Source organism: Polypterus senegalus, chromosome 12 (assembly GCF_016835505.1).
Source record: "Polypterus senegalus isolate Bchr_013 chromosome 12, ASM1683550v1, whole genome shotgun sequence".
NCBI lineage: Eukaryota > Metazoa > Chordata > Cladistia > Polypteriformes > Polypteridae > Polypterus > Polypterus senegalus.
The window spans coordinates 158,319,525-158,339,264 of record NC_053165.1 but is presented as its reverse complement, the minus strand read 5'-3'; the positions used below and the strand labels follow the sequence as shown (position 1 = coordinate 158,339,264).

The window sequence follows — 19,740 nt, the reverse complement described above, 5'->3', positions numbered from 1 at the left end:
TGTACACTGGTACTGGGAGTGCTGTGCACGGTGGGGGCAGACCCTCTGTGTTTTCCCCAGTTGATTCTGAGGTCCGTCAGGGGTCCGTTCTACTGGGTGCTGGGCAGAGTCATGGGGTCCAGCAGCTGTGGGGCATCTGTTGGTGAAGAGAGATTCACTGATCTTGACTTTGCTGACGATGCTGTGATCTTTAATGGAGGTTGTGATCGGGGGTCTCGAGAGGCTCAGTGTCGGGGCTTGCGAGGGTCCTGATAAAAACCAAAGAGCCAGGCCTTTATTAATGATCTCTTGGGCACGGCCATCCTCAGTGTGTCTGTCTGCGGAGAGAGTGTCGACCTCATCGAGGGGTTTACTTACCTTGGCATTGACATTCGTGTTTCTGGTGACTACTGATGAAGTCAGTAGACGGATTGGGAGAGCATGGGGGGTCATGAGGTCACCATTAAGGGGTGTGTGGCACTCCTGGTATCTGCAAAAGGACGAAGGACCAAGTTTTTAGAGTCCTGGAACCCCCTGTTTGTGACACATGGACGCTATCCAGTGACCTGAGACTGAGACTGGACCCCTTTGTGGTCTCTTCGGAGGTCCTTCGGTGCTGCTGGTTTGACTTTGTGTTGCTCACGGAGTCCCGAATGAGGCACATGACCTGCATTGTGAGGGAGCGTCAGTTACGGCCATGTGGCGCCATTACCCGAGGGTGATCCGGCTTGCAGGACCCTCATTGCTGGGGACCACCCGAGTGGCTGGACCAGGCCAAGGGGATGCCCACATAACACAAGGCTGCGGCAGATAGAGGTTTATTTCCTGAGGGTAGGACTGGACCGCGTGTCTTCATGGGAGGGGTTGCCACCCGGGATCCCAAGCTGTTTCATTGTGTGGTGGCAGCGCCAACGTGCTGTACCAGTGCAAGCTCCCCCCCAACTTGACCTGAATTGAGCCGTTGCTCTTCATTTAAGACCCGCCACAGTCGCAGATGATCCAAGCAGACGTTTTCAAGGTTTGTCACCCCTCAGAAATTGCAATCTTCGACACATTCACGGGTGAAAGCGCGTTGGCGTTCTCAGCAGGCCGCCATGTGCTCGGCGCCTCCGCTGGCGCGTCCTCCTAGGAATAACGCCGTGAAATCAGTCGCTGGGGCAGCCACTCGAGCAGATTGTCAAGAACGTCACAGAGCTGGAAGTGTGAGATGGTGATATTCTGAAAGAGAAGAGGAATGAGACGCACCCCCCACCACCTTAATGTGCCTCGGACCCCCAGCTCCGTTACCGGCTTGGCTTGCAGCAGCGTACTGTTAAAATGAAAGCCGATTGATTTATTTTTATCTTTTTTTTATTTTTTTCTCTTAACAGTTGCCCGCCAAACAGTATTTAAACGAGCCATACGAAGCTGGGACCTGCACTGGCGGGACCCTCACCTGCAGCGGATCCTGCGCGGTGAGGTGGTCGTGACCGGCCAAGGCGGGGTGCACAAGAGAGACCACGGAGAGAAGCTGCTCACCTTCGACCCACAGGGTCGACCAGTCTGGCTGGGAGAGCAGCTCCCCACCGCCTGTGCCCGAGTGGACGCCCTCAGGTCACATGGGTACCCCAAGGAGGCTCTCCGATTGGCCGTTGCCGTGGTGCACACGCTCCGCCTCCAGCGACGGCATCAACTTGAGGCTTACAAGCAGCAGAAGAAGGGTGAGTTCCAGCTGTGTCTCGTGATTACGGATGTTGGGTGGGGTGGTGGGGGGCACGACTGCACCTTGACGTGTGGGAGACGTGCTAGCCCCCCAGCCGACCTTTAACCAGAACTCTTGACGTCTCCAGAGTGCACTCATGGCCGCTTTCTCCTTTTTCTGCTTACAGAGATGCTGCAGAAAGGCACCACGCTGATTTCCAACCCCGAAGGGTGGGTGAGCCACCCCCTTGACCCCATTGGCTGCCTGGTGCGCGCCTTCCTGGAGGCGTGTCGCGTCGATGAAGAAGGTCCGTCCTTCTACTCAGGTATGTCACGTGTGTGGGACAGCCGGCCATGGTGGTCTCTTGGCTGGATTTTGATCTTTAATTTCCCAACGTCCTTGTTCATTCCCCCCCTACACTAAACCGCCGGATATTTCATTTGCAGTTCCCCGTTTGTTGTTGCGTATTTTAATGGCGAAAACCGATCATTTGAATTTCACAAATGACTCATTGAATCAATAATTTAAAATGGAGGGACGGCCTCGCTCTCGTAAGGAATGAAATGTGCAGGGTGGCCTGCGGAAACAAGTCACCAGCAATTTCCCTTGTAGCTTATACTGTAGGTTTTGTTGTTTTAAAGTAATGAATTATTAAATTGGGAATACTTTACATTAAGAAATGGTGTATAAATAATTTAAGCTCCTTTTGGACTTTGAGCGCGCGTGCGAGAGAGAGAGAGAGAGAACCGGAAAGAAGCCATCATAGAAACGGCGAGACACGGGAGAGACACACGGAGCCTAACGACCCGTTGATCAGATCGTCAGTGACGTCGCTAATTTAGTACGTCGACGCGGCCGGTGACTCTCGAATTCAAGCCATCGACACACAGGGTACGAAAGAGAAAGGGGGTGAACTTAGCGGTAGCGCCTGTCAGGTCCTCGCACTTTTTTTAGCAACAGTTTGAATTACGGTGCCGTGCAAAAGTCTAGGCCCCCCTTGCTACCGTGAATAATGAAGTGACCAGACGATGAGCTGATCACCAAAAGGCATCAAGTTCAAGAAGACGCATTTCTTTATCATTTTATGCAAGATGACATAAATTACATAAAGATACCAAATAAAACGAAAAGGGCCTGAAACAAAAGTTTGGGCCCTCGACATGGTCAGTACTTAGTAAGACCCCCTTGTAACTCCTTTCAGTTCTTACTTGGGGTCTTTTCGTCCTTACAAAAGGCTTCTAATTCTGCCAGATTCCTGGGCCGTCTCACCTGCGCTGCTCTCTCTTCTGTGGTCTCTCCACAGATCTTCAGTGATGTTTATTTAGGTCGGTGGTCTGTGAGGGTTGTGGTAAAACCGTCAGCTTTCGCCTCTTGATGTGTTCCATTGTAGATTCTGAGATGTTTTTCGGCTCATTATCTTGTTGTAGGCCCCGTCCTCTCTTTTTAACTTCATTTTTTTTTACAGATGGAGTGTAGTTTGTGTCCAGAATTCACTGATATTTATCTGCATCCGTTCTTCTCTCTACTAATGACGTGTTCCCTGTGCCACTGGCTGCCACACAAGCCCAAAGCTGATTGACCCATCGCCGTGCTTATTAGTTGGAGACGGGTTCTTTTTCTCGAATTCGGCCCCCCTTTTTTTTCTCCAGACATACCTTTGCACACTGAGGCCATAAAGTTCTATTTTGACCCCATCAGTCCACAGGACTCGTTCCCATAATGCATCAGGCTTGTCGAGATGTTCATTTGTACGCTTCAGGCACTGACTTCTGTGGTGAGGACACAGGAGAGTTTTTCTTCTCCTGACTCTGCCATCAAAGTCGTATTTGTTGAGGTGTCGCTGCTCAGTAGAACAGTGGACCATCACTCCAGAGTCGGCTGAATCTTCTTCTTGGTCATTTGCAGTCAGACAGGGCTCTTTATTTGCCTTCCAAGCAATCCAACGAGCAGTTCTTTCAGAAAGACGTTAAGTTGACCTCCACCACTACTGCTACCTGCCATTTCTTAATAACATGACAAACTGAGGAGACAGTGACCTGTAAACACTTTGCTGTTGTCTTGTTGTCTTCTCCTGCTTTGTGAGCCTCCATTATTTTAGTGTTCAGAGTGCATGACAGCTGCTTAGTGAAGCCCGTGGCTGCTGATTGTTGGGAATTTATACAGCTTTCACATTTGCATCACCGAGGCGTTTCCTAATGGATGACTGACCACATTAGAACAATTGTGATGAGAACAGGCCATTCAGCCCAACAAGCTCATCCATCCCATTCACCGAGATTCTCCAAAGTAACGTCAATTCGAGAAGGTCCCTAAAGTAGTCTTACTGTCCACCACACTACTTGTGAACAAGCCATAGCCCTGATGAACTAATGAAGGTCTGAGACCACCTTGGGAATAGTTATATGAGTCCTCAGATATCTTGGGTGCCCAAACTTTTGCACGGTGCTCCCACAAAAACAATACACTAATCTGGCATAAAATGCTGAAAAGAATTGTGTCCTTTTGAACTTGATGCCTTTTGGTGATCAGCTCATTGTCTGCTCACTTAACCGTTCACAGGAGCAAGGGGGGCCCAGACTTTTGCACACCACCGTATTTCAGTCGTACACTGAGAGTCTCTTACAGGGCTTCAAATCGATGATGTTACCCATTTAATTCGTCAGTTACCCTGAAATTCAAGCGTAAGCTTTTGAGCCATAACTAGACGAGGCGGCAGGTGGTCTATTGTGGGGTGGGTAGTGTGCCCCCTAGTGGGTGACAGTTCAGAAGATGTGCCATTAACAGTCTGAAAGACACATCAGCAGAGTGGAATGGCAGCCCACAATACCCATGAGGTCAGTCACATAACACCCACAACGTTGGTGCCCAGGGTGCCTAAGCTAAGGGTTGTGGGAGGGCTGTCTGAACCAGTGGGCACTTTGTGACAGGCGTTCCATGATGGCATTCTGGCACTTCAGTCGTCTATTGTGGGCTGCAGTCAGACTGATCTCAGTCACGTTGCGTGACTTTTCCAGAGGTTCTCAGTCGTAGCCTTCATTCATGTACTTTATTTTTAATTTTTTTTGCTTTTTTTTTTTTTTTGTTTTCTTCCAGATGCCACTTGTGAGCTGAAGAAGCCCGTCTACATCCATACACCGGTGCCCTCTGCAACCCCAAATTCGGGCGAATCTTACTTCACCATGGCCCTGGAAGTCGCCCTCCTAGGCCTGGGGCAGCAGAGAGCCATGACCGAAGGTTACTACGCACAGGACAAGGTGGTGCGCTCAGAGGAGACCCTCATCTCAGTCCTCGCCGACATCCCACTGGACGAGAGGCTGCTGCAGGTCATGCGGCGCCAAACACAGCTGCTGCTGGAAGGTCAGTCACTAGCGCCAGACCGCCAGACCACCGTTAAGAACAACAGCAATTGAGGAGAAAAAAAAACCAAAACGGCCAGGGCAAGATAAAGCTGGCTCCCCATTTAACACGCCTTTTGCTTGTTTGTTTTGCAGGTGGTCCGTACAGTGGCTTGGGGGAGGTTGTCCATCGTGAAAGTGTCCCCATGCACACATTTGCTCGTTTCCTGTTCACCTCCCTCCTGCCGCACGATCCAGAGCTGGCGTACAAAGTCGCACTCCGAGCTATGAGGTATGCATCTCTCTACGTTCAGCTGTGCAGGCTGGGAAGAGAGCCGGCTGACGCAAGGCCCAGCTGCTGACCGTCTGACCTGAGCCCCCCAGCCCTACTCTTCTTCTGGAAGCCATCAGCTTCTCATTTATTTGAAATATTGTCTATCGTGATGAATGCCATCCCAGAGTCCCTTTTATTGACCACCACTTGAACCGAACACGTTCTCATAAACGCACACACGCACGCACGCAAAAGAGAGAACTAAACGGCAATCAATAAGACCACCATCTATCATCAGGACGTTCTGGGGGTCTGTGAGAGTGATGGGCCTTTTCACCACTCAGTCTTCACTGAAATCACCAATGGGGACCTCCAAGTGTTGAAACGTTCGGGTATCTGTGCACCACAGTCTTCAAATGGGACCCCACCCACCCCCAAATGGGACCCCACCCATCCAGACTCCACCCACCCCCAAATGGGACCCCACCCACCCAGATCTGTCTTCAACGCTCAAGTCTTCGCACAAATCAAACGTCAGGGTGTCCACATCCGTGTGCTGCACTGCTACTCTCTGCTAAGGAGTTCCATTCATTAAGTGACCTAGGGGACAGTTGGAGGGTCTTACATAAGACCGAGAAACCCCCCTATCAGGCCTGTTTACTGACTGAGGCAGGGGTTAGTCGTCTCTCATCTCCCAAATGCTCTCTTTATTCCCTTGTCGCTCTTCGTTAGTTCCAGGGTCTTCCCACCGATTTTTTTGGCCGTGGTCTAATCCTCACTTTCAAGTCCATCTTTCCAAGCAGGTGACCTACAAAAATCTGTGTGAGTTTATTGCACTTTCTGGTGGTCCTCGTTATCCCTGTGCCTAAAAGCCATGAGATCCAAATAAAACAGCCAGGCATATCCATGTAGTGGACCTCCAGAATTCTGGGGAGTGCCGAGACCACCACAGATACGCGTAAACTTTAAAAGGATGTGCTTTGTCAAAGAGAATGGAATCTTAAAGCAAATAATAAATATACTTCCCTTCATCCACCCATTCATGTAAATCGAACACAACCGGTTAAAGTTGGAATTAGCACAAGCCGACCCCTCCACGTTTCCAAGGGGGTCCTCGTGTTGTTGTTATCCCAGCAGTGGTTCAGGGTGAGAAGCAGTCATGTATGGGACAGCAGCCCACCCCTCATGGCACATTGACACTCACACTTGTTCAGACTTGCAATGTCAAGTCAGCTGACCGATATTCTGTTGTAATATCTAGGAATCACGTGGCGTAGTCGGCAGGAAGTGTGTTGTAGTGGTTAATAAGGATTTGGACTCTGGACTTCACACCCCGGAGTTTTGGGTTCAGATCCAACTAGTGACACTGGGTGACCACAAGCAAGTGACAGATGATGCGCTGAAAGATACCAGTTTGGGGTTTCAGGTCTACTCTGACCTCACAGGAAAAGACAGAACATTAGAACAATTGTGACGAGAACAAGCCATTCTGTCTGAGAAGCTCATCCATCCCATTCGCAGAGAATCTCCAAAAATAAGGTCAAGTGGAGACGTGAAGGACCCTAAAGTCCTGCTGTCCACCACACTACTTGTTCATTTATTCCAGTTGTCCCCCGGCTATTTGCAGGAAGCTTTGCCAGCAGGTCCTCCTACTTCTAGGGGAAACTTAAGGGTTGGTGGCAGGATTGGCACTCCAGCCACCGTAAAAAAACCTCCCAGTGTTCCAGTGTGGTGCTACACTCGGGTCCCAGTCTGGGTGGTCCGTCCAATGTGCTACCACAGCGCACACTCCCAGCCTGTCTAACACGTTTCCGTGTTTTCTGGGGTCTACCAGACATTCTCCTTTCATAACCGTAAAGCTTCACCTCCCTCAGTCTCTCCTCGTAGCTCAGGCCTCTCATTCTCCTAGCGCTGCCACGTCTTTTCATTTTTGTAACATGGAGACCAACAGGGCAGACCCACCATAACTCCAGGTGAGGCCTCACTAGGCCGTCCTATAGCCCCCTCGACTTGGAGCCCCCCGGCTCATGTCCGGTACATTAGGCAGGTCCAGCAGGGGGTGAAAGCGCTGATGTAATTGACCCGGGGTGCACAGAAGGGGGCAGAATTTCACATCTGTGTCTTGAAGCTGAGCCCACCTGTGAAAATGAGAAGGTGGTGGGCGGCTTGGAGCCCATGATGTAATGTGTGTGTGTGTGTGTGTGTTCCCACGTGTCTTTGCATGTGGCAGCTGTGTGGTCTTCTGGGTGTCATGGGGGCTCGCAGCCTGCAGGTCTCAAACTCTCAGCTGCTATGCTATTTTAATGGGGGGGCCGCTGTTACACAAGACACCGCCTCTCCATCAGGCAGCTGACAAGAAAGACTCGCCTGCCCCCCGTGGGTGGATGTCCATTGCTCACCACCCAGCAGAGGTCTCATTTTCTGGACTCCCTGACCGCTTAGACAATATGGAGGCTCTGCCGACGCTTCCCCTTGAGGGTGTCCTGATCATTTCTGCCTTACTTTCCAGTCACTCGCCAGTTTTCATAGCCCCCTTAGATGCCCCCCAACCTACCTGTTCACAGAAGAAATGTCATGTGACCCCACAGCGCACACATGCAGAGGCCTACAGGGCCTGCTGCCCCCACTCGCACTGATTCCACTGCCGTTTCCACCCGCTAACTCCCACCTCACAACTTGGCTCCTCCTCCACCTCCTAGCTAACGGGGTCTCTGCTCACAGTCAGGGCCGACTCAGCCTCCATCTTCCAGTTCTGCTCCATGCTGTGACCAAACTGATTGACGTCTCTCTCTCCACAGATTACCAGTGGTAGAATCTCAGATCCACCACAACGACCCTCTGACCTCCAACCCCCTGGACCCCGTTCCTGCCAACCGTTTCCCCCGCTGGTTTGTGTTGGGACATCTGGAGACACGGCAGTGTGAACTGGCCTCCACCATGCTGACTGCCGCCAAAGGTAATCCACCTGCCACTGTGGCTTTTTTTTCCCCCCAATTTATTTTAGGCACTTGGACCCAAGAACAGTCAGAGGGGGCATTCAGCGGGTAAAGGGCTATCATCGGTGGTGCCAGTCTGAGCTTGGCAGACATTTATGGTCGCTCACATTTCCCTTCAGCTCAGCCAAACGCTTTGACTAGAGGAGCGGTCTGGTGATGCAGTGGTGTTTGTAACAATGCCAGGGTCAGGTATTCTTCTCTATGCCCACTTGTGCTGGACGACCGTGATGTGCAGAAGTGTTTGCTTTGAATCTGAGCAAGCTGGCACATTTGAAGCTTATACCATGATGTACTGGACCAACGTAACAAGATCACCTGCTGTCAGCAGCCAATGAGATGTCTCTGATGGTGGGGGGGCTTAGCTTGGGTCTCCCTCATCTCCTACCATCTGCTAGTGAGAAGACTCACTGCCCAGGGTTATCATCACCTGCTGCCGGAAGGCATGGCATGTGGCGATCATCTGGGGGCTGTCACATACCAAGCAGCACACTCGCCAGCTGTCAGGAGTCATTAGACTCTGTGACCACCCTCTGTCAGTGGTCACTGGGCAAGCAACTCTGTAATCACCCACTGCCACATGGTCTATAGCGGTAACCGTGGGCAAACCAGTCAATAATCACCCAGTGCTGTAGTGGCTGTCGAGTCACTGGACGTACTCATCTGTAATCACCCAGTGCCATAGGGTCTGTAGAGTTACAGTGGGCACGCAATGCTATAATCACTCAGTGCCACAGGACCTGTAGAGTCACTGGACATACCAGTCTATAATCACCCAGTGCCATATAGTTTACAGCGGTAACTGGGCAAGGAACTTTTTAATCACCCACTGCCATACAGTCTATAGAGTTACAGGGGGCAAACAACTCTAGAATCATCCGGTGCCAAAGGACCTGTAGAGTCAATGGACATACCAGTCTATAATCGCCCAGTGGAGTTACAGTTGGCAAACTACTCTGTAATCACCCACTGCCACATGGTCTATAGCGGTAAGTGTAGGCAAACCAGTCTAATCACCTAGTGCCATAGGGTCTGTAGAGTTACAGTGGGCAAGGCAGGCTGTATAATTTCTACTGCCATACAGCCTGTAGAGTTACTGGGCAAACCCCAGTGCCATATGGTCTATTGAGCTACAGTGGGCCATCGACTCTGATCCCCTTTTGCCGTTGGACCTCTAGAGGGTAAACAATTCTTAAATTGTCAAATACAATACGGTCAGAAGAGTCACTGGGCACACCGCTCTATATAACTGCCCCCTGCCATATGACCTGTAGAGTTACTGGGCAAAACCCTCTATGATGGGCCAGTGCCATATGGTCTACTAGAGTTACTGGGCAACCACTCACTAATCACCCACTGCCATAGGACCTGTAGAGTCGCTGGGCAAATCAGCCTATAATCACCCAGTGCCATAGGTCTATAGAGCTGCATTGGGCAAACCACCGGAATTGCCCAGTGGCATATGACCTTTAGCTGTTATTGGTGCCAAAAGTCACCTGAAAGTCTTTGTGCCAGTCACCTGTACCCAAGCAGCTGATGATGGGGTGGGTCCCTCTATTACCAGCTGAATGGGCGGCGTGCAGTGATCTCTTACTGCCAGGGTATCTCAAAGTTTAACGTGGCACATGTGCTCCCTCTGTGTTTGGCATGTTTTCCTGGTTTGCTAGCCGTGTTGTTTGTCTCTGACTCAGGAGGGTTTGCCCAGGTCTTAGCCGTCACCCCCACTCCGCACAAATCCCCTCACACCGGAGACCTGAACGAACTCCAAAGCTGCCCGCTGAATGCACACAATCTGCTCATCCTAGGGGTGACTTTGCTAATTTCTGCTCCGTTTGTTTGCCTACAGGTGACCCAAAATGGCTCCACACCGTGCTGAACTCAATCCAGCAGAACATCCACATCCCAGCTCTCTTATACAAACTGGCACAAGATGCCTGCAAGGCAGCGACGCCCCCCAGCGGACCCCCGGACATGACACTGCTCAACGTGGCCCTGGAGCTGGGCCTGCAGGTCATGAGGATCACCCTCGTCACACTGAGCTGGGGCCGCAGAGAGATGGTGCGCTGGCTCGTCAACTGCGCCACAGATGTCGGTAAGGCCCCCCCCGTTGAATATCCGAAAGGGGATCAGAACGTTCCGGCTGTGTCCGACTCACAGAAAGAGTAGAAGTAGACCTAAGGAGCAAGCCTGTTAATAAACACTAAGGTGGGCCGTGTAAAGAAGCCCCCTGTGATGGCAGAGCAGAAGGTGTCTTGAAGGCAAGGTCTTCTCCACGTTTACCCAGGATGAGGCCGGCGGAGGAGTGCAGCTTAAGGGGTTGGGGGCTTGTGTTTAATAAACGTGACTGGCCATTTGTGTGATGGCACCACGGCGCCATCTTGTTCTGTGTTTGGGTGGCACTCGGATTTGTCTCTCCCTTTGCCCGACTGGATCCTGCCCATTGCAATGCCTGCTTACCCTTAGCCATATTCCAACATGGCGGACACGGAGGGAGGGCTGCTGTCCACAGCTCCGGTTGTGTTGCCGTCTCGTTTTGTGCAGTTTTGAATGCTGCATACGTGCGCAGACGGCAAATCGTCTACTGTAAACCCCCTGGGTAGACCCCTCGGACAACAACCGAGACGGGGTAACTAACGTCTGTGAGGGCAGAATTTGCTAGAACGACCATCCTGAACTTTGGATAGGATTTTAGAGTTTTGTGCTTTGCTGTGGCGAAAAGATCCCATTGAATTAACGATTATAAACTCGGCTTGTTTTGGACCCCCGTGCCCCCCATAACCTCACCTCCTGGTCCGTTTTCTATCCATCTGCTATGCAGAAGAAGCCCATTGTGCTAAATGAGAATGATGGGCACACTATAACAAAAAAACAAAAAAAAAAAAAGGCAGGCAGTGTGGCGCAGCAGTTAAGGCTTTGGCCATCAAATCCCACTTCTGACACCATTGTGTGACCATGAGCAAGTCACATGACCCAACTGCGGAAAAAAAAAAACAAAAGAAATGGAACCAATTGGATCATAACTTGTTTGTGACTCGCTTTGGATAGCGACGTCAGTAAAAGAAGAGAGCAACCTAAGAGGGTTGGAGACTTCATGACCTTAAAGTCGTATATAAGAAGTGAGCGAGCAGCCGGCCCTGTAGCCATTCAGAGAACCCCGCGATATAGGGGAGGCCGCTGCTGGCAAGATGTGAAACTGTCAGCGCCATCTTGGCTGTTGGTCTGGTCGGTCTTGGAGTAGCCGAGTGGTTGAAGAAGTGGGCGCCTTACCGGCCTGAAGTGCCTGCAGACAAGTGAGGGGTTAGGGTTAGGGTTAGGGGACAGAGCCTTACAGCAGGGGTGTCCAACTCCGGGCCTGGTGGGCCGCAGTGGCTGCAGGTTTTCATTCTGACCCTTTTCCTAATCAGTGCCCAGTTTTCAGTGCTAATTAATTCCTTTTCCCTTCATTTTAATTTCCCTGTTTTTAAGGATTCAGTCCTCTGAGTTGATTCTCTTCTTCTTTAAATGACGTGAAACGAGCTGACTGGGATTTCAAACTTCAGCCAGTTCCTTCATGAGAAGCCGATTCTTGCTGTTAATTAAACCCGTTATTTAATTCCATGGCTTGTTGCTGTTCTCATTCTGCCACAGCAGACATTTTAGAAAAGTGTTGAATTTCTGTTCTTCCTTAGAGCACCGCCAAAATGTTTTGGTGACCTGAGAGATCAACCTTACCAAGACCATCACCTCTCTTTAATTTCAGATATTGTGTGATGGGCACAGGTGAGCTGGTCGTGTGGCGGCTCGTTTTGGGTCTCCTTATTGTTTGGCTGCTAATTAAAGAAAAAGAGACAACTAAGGGCCCGGAGTCAAGTTAATTAATTAAAACTAAAGCAAAAGAAGTTAATTAGCAGCAAAAAACTGGTCACTGATTAAGAAGATGGTTAGAATGAAAACCTGCAGCCACTGCGGCCCACCCATGACACCTGTGCCTTACAGGCAAGTTAGTTTTAAAAAGTGTTAAACCAGCCTGGCCGTCTCTCTAAGCTGAATAAATAAATAGATGGAAATAAATAAAATCATTTGAAATATTCTCTTGGGCAGCATGGTAGCGCAGTGGGTAGCGCTGCTGCCTCGCAGTAAGGAGACCTGTGAGTTCGCTTCCTGGGTCCTCCCTGTGTGGAGTCTGCATGTTCTCCCCGTGTCTGCGTGGGTTTCCTCCCACAGTCCAAAGACAAGCAGGTCAGGTTGATTGGTGGTCCTAAATTGTCCCTGGTGTGTGTGTGTGTGTGTGTGTGTGCCCTGCAGTGGGTTGGCGCCCTGCCCTTGTTTGTTTCCTGCCTTGTGCCCTGTGCTGGCTGGGATTGGCTCCAGCAGACCCCCGTGACCCTGTAGTTAGGATGTAGCGGGTTGGATATTCTCTTTATACTAAAACCATTATAACTAGAAGTCCTCTAAAATCTTACAAGGGTAAAATGAGTAGGGTTCTGGAAATAGACCCCCCACTCCCCTAAAAAGATTTAAAAGATATTATAAAGAATTTAAAATTAAATGCTCTATTTAAAGAGATAAAAAAAAATAATCAATCAGTAAGTAATCTTTATATACATGTTCTTTCCAATTAAATCAGGACTAAGAAGAGAAGTAAATAATTAAGATTACGGGTAAAAAAAGGAAATGAATAAATGAATATGACCTATACAGACTTCTCGTAAGGGGCCGATTTCTTCTAGTTTTAAGGTTAGGGGTAGACCATTATTATTTCTTTTTACAGAGGACTAATTTTAACATTAGGGACCCTCTTAGGAGTCTTATTAATATCAGGGATGCCTGTCTAGTGATTTTAAGTTTAGGGTTGGGGTAGACCTTATAACTGATATTTTTATGAATAGTATGGTCTCTACCTAAATTATATCTATATATACACACACATAATATACTGTATCTATGCAAGTTTTATTAATGTAGCGCCTTTCAAACACTCATAGATAGATAGATAGATACTTTATTAATCCCAAGGGGAAATTCACAAATTCACTCAGGGACACTTTACAATTCAATAAACACATTAACAAAACGATAGAAGTCACATACCCAAAAATGAATAATACTCATTGAAGAGATGTGTTTTAACAGGAGATTTTAATATGAATAGCATATACTGTATGTTAATACTGCATCTCTCTTTTTATTTTTAGGGATGGGCGCCATTATCAACATGATGCAAGGCTGGTATAATCTCTTCACCCCCATCGAGGCCACCTCAGTGGTGGCAGTCAGTGCCACATCCCACGCCACTGCCCTCCGCTTAGGCTTGGACTACACACAAAGGGAGGAACTGGGGGCCTGTGCCCGCACCATGGCACTGCAGTGCGCTGTCAAGGACCCCCAGCTGTGTGCCCTGCCCGCCCTGACCCTCTGCGAGAAAAACCACGGCGCCTTCGAAGCGGCCTACCAGATCGTGCTGGACTCGGCCGCCACCGGCATGGGCCATTCCCACTTGTTTACCATCGCGCGCTACATGGAGCACCGCGGGCTGCCCCTGAGGGCCTACAAACTTGCCAGCTTGGCTCTGGCCCACCTGAATATTTCCTACAACCAGGATGCCCACCCGGCCGTGAACGATGTGCTGTGGGCGTGCTCTCTCAGTCACTCGCTGGGGAAAAACGAGCTGGCCGCCATCGTCCCGCTGGTCATCAAGAGCGTGCGGTGCGCCCCCGTGCTGTCGGACATCCTCCGCCGCTGGACCCTGCCATCTCCGGGCTTGTCGGGCATTCCCGGCCGCAGGAACTCTGGGAAAATGATGGGAACGGACAAGGCTCCTCTGTGCCAGATGCTGGAGGCGGCCATCGGCGCTTACATTAACACCACGCACTCGCGGTTGACTCACATCAGTCCGCGGCACTACGGCGAGTTCATCGAGTTCCTGGGCAAAGCACGCGAGACTTTCCTCATGGCGCCCGATGGGCATCTGCAGTTCGGACAGTTCATTGAAAACCTCAAGCAGACCTACAAAGGCAAGAAGAAACTCATGCTGCTCGTCCGGGAGCGGTTCGGGTAAATCGGCCCGAAAGGAGCACGAGATTCGAAAAGCGCCATCAGCGGGACCCACGAATGGAAGGATTACAAAATGCACAGACACTGCGCAGGGGGGAGCGCTGGACCCCCTTCTGCGACCTTGGAATCCACGACATGAAGAGCGCGCCTCGAGGAGGTACTGCTGCGAGATTTAAATGTTAATGTGAAGTTCTTTTTTTAAGTTCTATGTTATTTATTTATTTAATTATTTGGCTAAAGAATATGTGTGCGGTGACAAGTTGGGGGGGGGTCACATCGCGAGTGCGGGTCGGGCAGGGCAGCAGGGGGGGCTTTCTTTAGATAAAAAAAAAAAAAAGGTTTTGAAGAAAAGCAAACGCAAGTGTCCTCCTTCCATCGGCCAGCCTTTGGGAGTTTTAGTAGGATGAGCGGCCCTGCAGGGATCGGGTACAACGACACGTATGGCGGCCCACCCGTCTGTCGCGCTTCCGGGGTGGCACAAATGAGAATGGGATTGGAACGCCACCCACCACTTATGCAAAATATTGGACCAAAAATTGCAAACCAGAAAAAGAAATTAATTAAAAAGGAGTTGTGAATCCCTAATTGCTTTAAAATGGCTACGAAAAATATAAAGGCAAACATCTCCCCCCAAAAATAATTGTGCATGTTGTCAGTAATTACATTCAAGATGGCGGAATTTTATGTTGCAAATCCTTTATTATATTAAAAAAAATCTGCTATATATATAGAAAAAATCCACATGCGGCCACCGTATGTCATCGTCGCTTGAAGTTCCGTGGGACTGCAGGTGTGTGTGTGTGTGTGTGTGTGTGTGGTTGGGGGGCACAAAGTAAGGAAAACAATCGAGAAAGATAATATAAAAACAATACGAACCTACCTCGATACACACGAGGATACGCGCACACGTACGTGTGTGTGCAGGAAATACAGGGTGCTCCAGATCAGATTATGAAAAGGCGAACACATCGCACCCGCTGTTCGACTGACAGCCGTCACCCCCACCATTTTGGAATGCAGGGCAGGTGCTGCCATCTATCGGCAACAAAAAGAAGTTTTTGTGAATTCTCTTTGTAACAAACTTAAGTTATAGAAAATGAAAATTGCATAATTAGATCTGGACCACCCTATACAAGGAGAACACACGCAGACAAAAAAGAAAAGAAACTCAAAATACAACATCGTCACATAAACACAGCAGCGAACATGAAGAGCCAACGTGCGCACATCGCTAAGAGGACGGACAGCCCGATCGTTTAATGTACGCCTGAGAAAATACAAAGATACAATACAGGAGTGTGTGTGTGTGTGTGTGTTTGTATATGCGCACACGCTCTTCAAGAGTGCATACATTTACCAAAAATATAAAGGCAATCATAAAACATGAACGCATTGTACCCTTGGGCATAAAAATGTTATATATACACACTCGCATAAAGGCTAATGTATTCATATATACAGGATGGAATTATTGTATCGGAGTGTGTATTTACATATCCAGTTCGTGTCAAAAAGTGGCAGTCACAGAAGTACACATCCAGACCAGTGTGTGCTGGACTTACGGATTGTATTTATATGCGTGAGTGTGTGTGTGACTTGTATGTGTGTGTACTTTCAGATCTAGTGTGAAAACAAAAACGTATCCGGCATTTCCAAACTGGCAGAGAGACCACCTGCGCACAAACACATGCGCTGTATGTACAGTATATACACAGCCAGACTGAGAGGGTCAAAGAGTTGGGCCACCACCCAGGGAAACCCTGTCCAGTGGTCCAGCTGAAATGGCAAATAACAGAAAATAAAGGGACTCGGCTGTGGTTCAGGTGGCTTCCCAACTGGCACTGGGCGGGGGGTTCATCTTAGTCAAACACAACTCACAAAATGAATGGGCACTTCCTGTGGGTGACCTGTGTGTGTTTGTAATATATATATACACATTTATTTATTTTTATTATATGTTCATATTTATTATATATAGCAAGCTCACCTGGCCAGTATGGGACTTCTGGGTCTGGAGGGGAGAGGAGGTCAGGTGTCTTCAGGAATGGGACCTGCAGAGCTGGGGATGGAAAGGGAGAAGTCATTGGCAACAGCGCCATCTCTCTGCCTGGGGTGGCATTGCTTACCTTGCAACAGGTGTGTGTGTGTGTGTATATAATATTATATATATATATATATATATATAAATAATATACACACACATATATACACAGTACAGTGATTCCAGAGTGTGTGTGTGTTACTCTGCAGTGGACTGGTGCTCTGTCAGGTATTGTTCCTACCTCGCACCTGTTGCTGGCTGGGATCGGCTCCATCTTCTCTTGACCCCGCTCTGGGTTAGCAGGTTTAGAAGATGAATAGATGGATATGTGTGTTTGTGTGCGTTTCTGTATGTATTTTTATAGAGCTAGTATTTATTGGAAAAAAAATTAAACTGGGAGACAGTGTGTGTGTGTGTGTGTATATATATATATATATATATATGAGAGAGAGAGAGAGAGGACAAATAGATATATGGATGAATAGCTAGACAGATAGCATATATTAAGTAAAATACAGTGCATGCCACATATTATATGAATATACTGTATATATACATTGAATATGTGTATGTATGTATATCTGTTTGCCAGTTGAGATGCCACTTTCAAAGTGTATATATACACACAGTATCTCTCTCTCTCTCTCTCTCTCTCTCTCTCTCTCTCTCTCTATATATATATATATATATATATATGAGAGAGAGAGAATATAAATAAACACAAACATAATAATACACTGTAAAAATGAAGCACACGTGTATATGCATGCATATCTCTGCCCGTTTGTAAAATACTGGATATATAAAGAAATACATTTGTACATCCATACAATACAGAAACACACACACGTGCCTATGACATGCGCTGTATTCATATTTTATATCGCGTATATTCCGTGTGTTTCCCTCAATACTTTCCAGGTTCATGCAGGTCAGCTGTTAAGCCCCCCAAGTCACAGGTCTGTCGGTTGGGTGCCCACCCTGATGCCAGCCCCTTTTGGGTGCCGTTTTGTCCTTCCTTATCTCTACAGATGTGTGCATCAGGAGTGCTGATCAGAGGGTCTAAGATGGCCGTGTGTGTGTGGACCCCATGAAAAGAGAGTTAAAACCCAATGACAGAGCACACGGGGAGGTGCCTCAGCCTGTCACTGTCTCCACCAGCCGATTAGTGGCTGTACGAGGGGCTGGCGGTCCTGTCCACAGCTGGTCAATGCTGCCCATGACCCTCTAAAACTTAAAGGTGTGTTAGAGAATGGACATCTGGGGACTGAGAACAGAAGAGGAACCCCCAGCCTTAACGTTTCAAATTAAATCCGATAAAATCAGCCCGGAAGCGGCGTGGCGTTCTGAGACCCTACAGACAGGGACAGCACGGCCGCCGGCGGGGATGCCACCACTTTGTCATCAGCTCCCACATCTTGTGTCATTTCTTCTTTTTATTTTTTTTCTTTCTTTAATGCCCCATCTCCGTGACTGTGTGGAGGTCCATCCAGTCCTCCGTTTGGTGGGTTTGCACGTTTCTGGAGTTTTTGCGTGGGCTTCTTATTTTCGGGTTGTTGTCATTAGCGGGGTGCAAGCACATAAATTCCCCTCTCTTAATCAGCAGCCAACTACAACATGGAGCAGACCTGCGACTACTAACTAAACTAACTGAAAGATGAAGAACAAGCTCGAGGTCGTCGCTTTCACCTTCACCACTTTATGTAGCCCCGCCCCCAACGTATCGACGTGCTCAGCTGTAAAACTGTCCTCGTAGTGCATGACGTCACCGAGTGCAACTCCCATAACTTACTGGCTCTTCCCTTGAAGTCACCTGACAGGGTGGGTGGAGCTCAATCCCATAGTAGGAGTTCAACAATCTGCAGCTGATTATCTCAGGTACAAAGGCTACTCTAATCTTTGTAAATAGCTCTATTTTATTTGAGAGACTTTATGTGAAAATCAAAAATCCACAGAGAGCATTAAATTCTACATTTTGTTTTATAACTCTAAAAAAAAAAATCTTATTTTGATGCTTTTTTATAAAAAAAGAAGGGCAAAAATAATAAAAAAAAACACACAAATGCCTCTCGTCCTGCTTGTCCTTTGAAGTTTTATTTCCTTGTTCTTCGATGCTCTTGCACAGTTCAGTATCGCCCTCTGCTGGTCAGTTTCTGAATTTCACTTCAAAGTTAGCAATTCTTGGAAATTTTTGTAAGTTCTATTTATTGTATTTTTCTGTTGGAAAAACATTTCACTCTTTGAAATATTAAAAATACATTTTTATTGTTTTTTTCTTGAGTGAGGTGGTCTTTATTTATTTATTTTTTTGCAGGGGTGACCAGATGGTCAGCCCAACCTCTTATTTAAAAAAAAAAAAAGAGGGGTAGAAAATCCAAATAAATAAATAAGGGCGGGCGTAATGAAAAAGAATCCAAAATAATGCAACAGTGCAGCCCCCAGGGTCTGCCTCCTTCCTCGATGTGCTGCCCTCCTCATCCTCCTTCTCACCTCTCCCATAATAATTAGGACTACAAGTGGTCCGACTTATGGATGACTTATGTCATCATTAGAACCCAGCATTGAACCCCTGAACTTCCCCACAACTGCTTTGCTTCAAAAGGGATGGGCATTAGGTGGGCTCCTTCCTCGAGGTGCTGCCGTCCTCTTCCTCCTCAATTTCTGCTTCCTCTCCCAACTCCAAGCGCATCTCACTGAAGGAGGTGGTGGAGGTCTTTAGAGGTCCGTCCTTGGGACGACGGGTAAGGCTGCCAGTGTTTCTAAGCTACATGGGGGTTTCACATTGTTTATTAAAAATATGAAAGTGTAAGCTCCTCCCTCTTCTGTGAAGTCAGAGGTGGAGGCGGAATCTCATGCTGGTGGTTTGGTGGTGGGCCGTCCCTTAAGGAAAAATGAGACGAAGGAAGTGTGTGTGTGTGTGCCTGTGGGGGTCTCTGTGTGTGTGTGGGGGTCTGTGTGTGTGGAGATCTCTGTGCACTCCAGCTGCAGGACCTGCTCACTCACTCGCAAAGAAAGGGGCTGAAGCTCAAGCCTTCAGGCACTGCGGCCCTCCTCACTCTCAATCCGAGACCCCCTTGACATACAGTGGGGAGAGTGACGTGATTTCTCATCTGTCAGCAGACCCCTCAAGTGAAGCCAAAGCTCTCTGATACATTCAGACTGCTGCGCTCAGAAATGCCATTCAACATACAGCATCTGGAGGTGACGTCTTTTTCGGGGGGGGGACGAGACGGGGGACAGAAGGTCGTTGGAGGGCTCTGAGAAGTGGCTGCCGCTCGGCATCAGCAAAACCAAAGAACGGCTGCAGCAAAGAGTCCCGACGCCCCCTCAACACCAACCCTGACAATTCATTTGTTTTGCAGCTCTCACTGGGCTTTAACGTGACCCCCCGCACCCCCCCCCAA

The 19,740-nt window shown here is 48.6% G+C and overlaps 1 protein-coding gene across 1 annotated transcript in view; it reads left to right on the top strand.

Moving 5' to 3' along the window:
• LOC120540545 (zinc finger SWIM domain-containing protein 4-like) overlaps positions 1 to 14,977 on the top strand; it is a 29,494-nt gene extending 14,517 nt beyond the window's left edge. The window contains exons 4-10 of the mRNA XM_039771383.1: positions 1,304 to 1,679; positions 1,848 to 1,985; positions 4,754 to 5,017; positions 5,152 to 5,287; positions 8,068 to 8,225; positions 10,109 to 10,354; positions 13,437 to 14,977. Coding sequence (XP_039627317.1) covers positions 1,304 to 1,679; positions 1,848 to 1,985; positions 4,754 to 5,017; positions 5,152 to 5,287; positions 8,068 to 8,225; positions 10,109 to 10,354; positions 13,437 to 14,299 — 2,181 coding nt within the window. The 3' untranslated portion in view covers positions 14,300 to 14,977. The remainder of the gene's footprint in view (positions 1 to 1,303; positions 1,680 to 1,847; positions 1,986 to 4,753; positions 5,018 to 5,151; positions 5,288 to 8,067; positions 8,226 to 10,108; positions 10,355 to 13,436) is intronic.
• Positions 14,978 to 19,740: the final 4,763 nt, after the last annotated feature.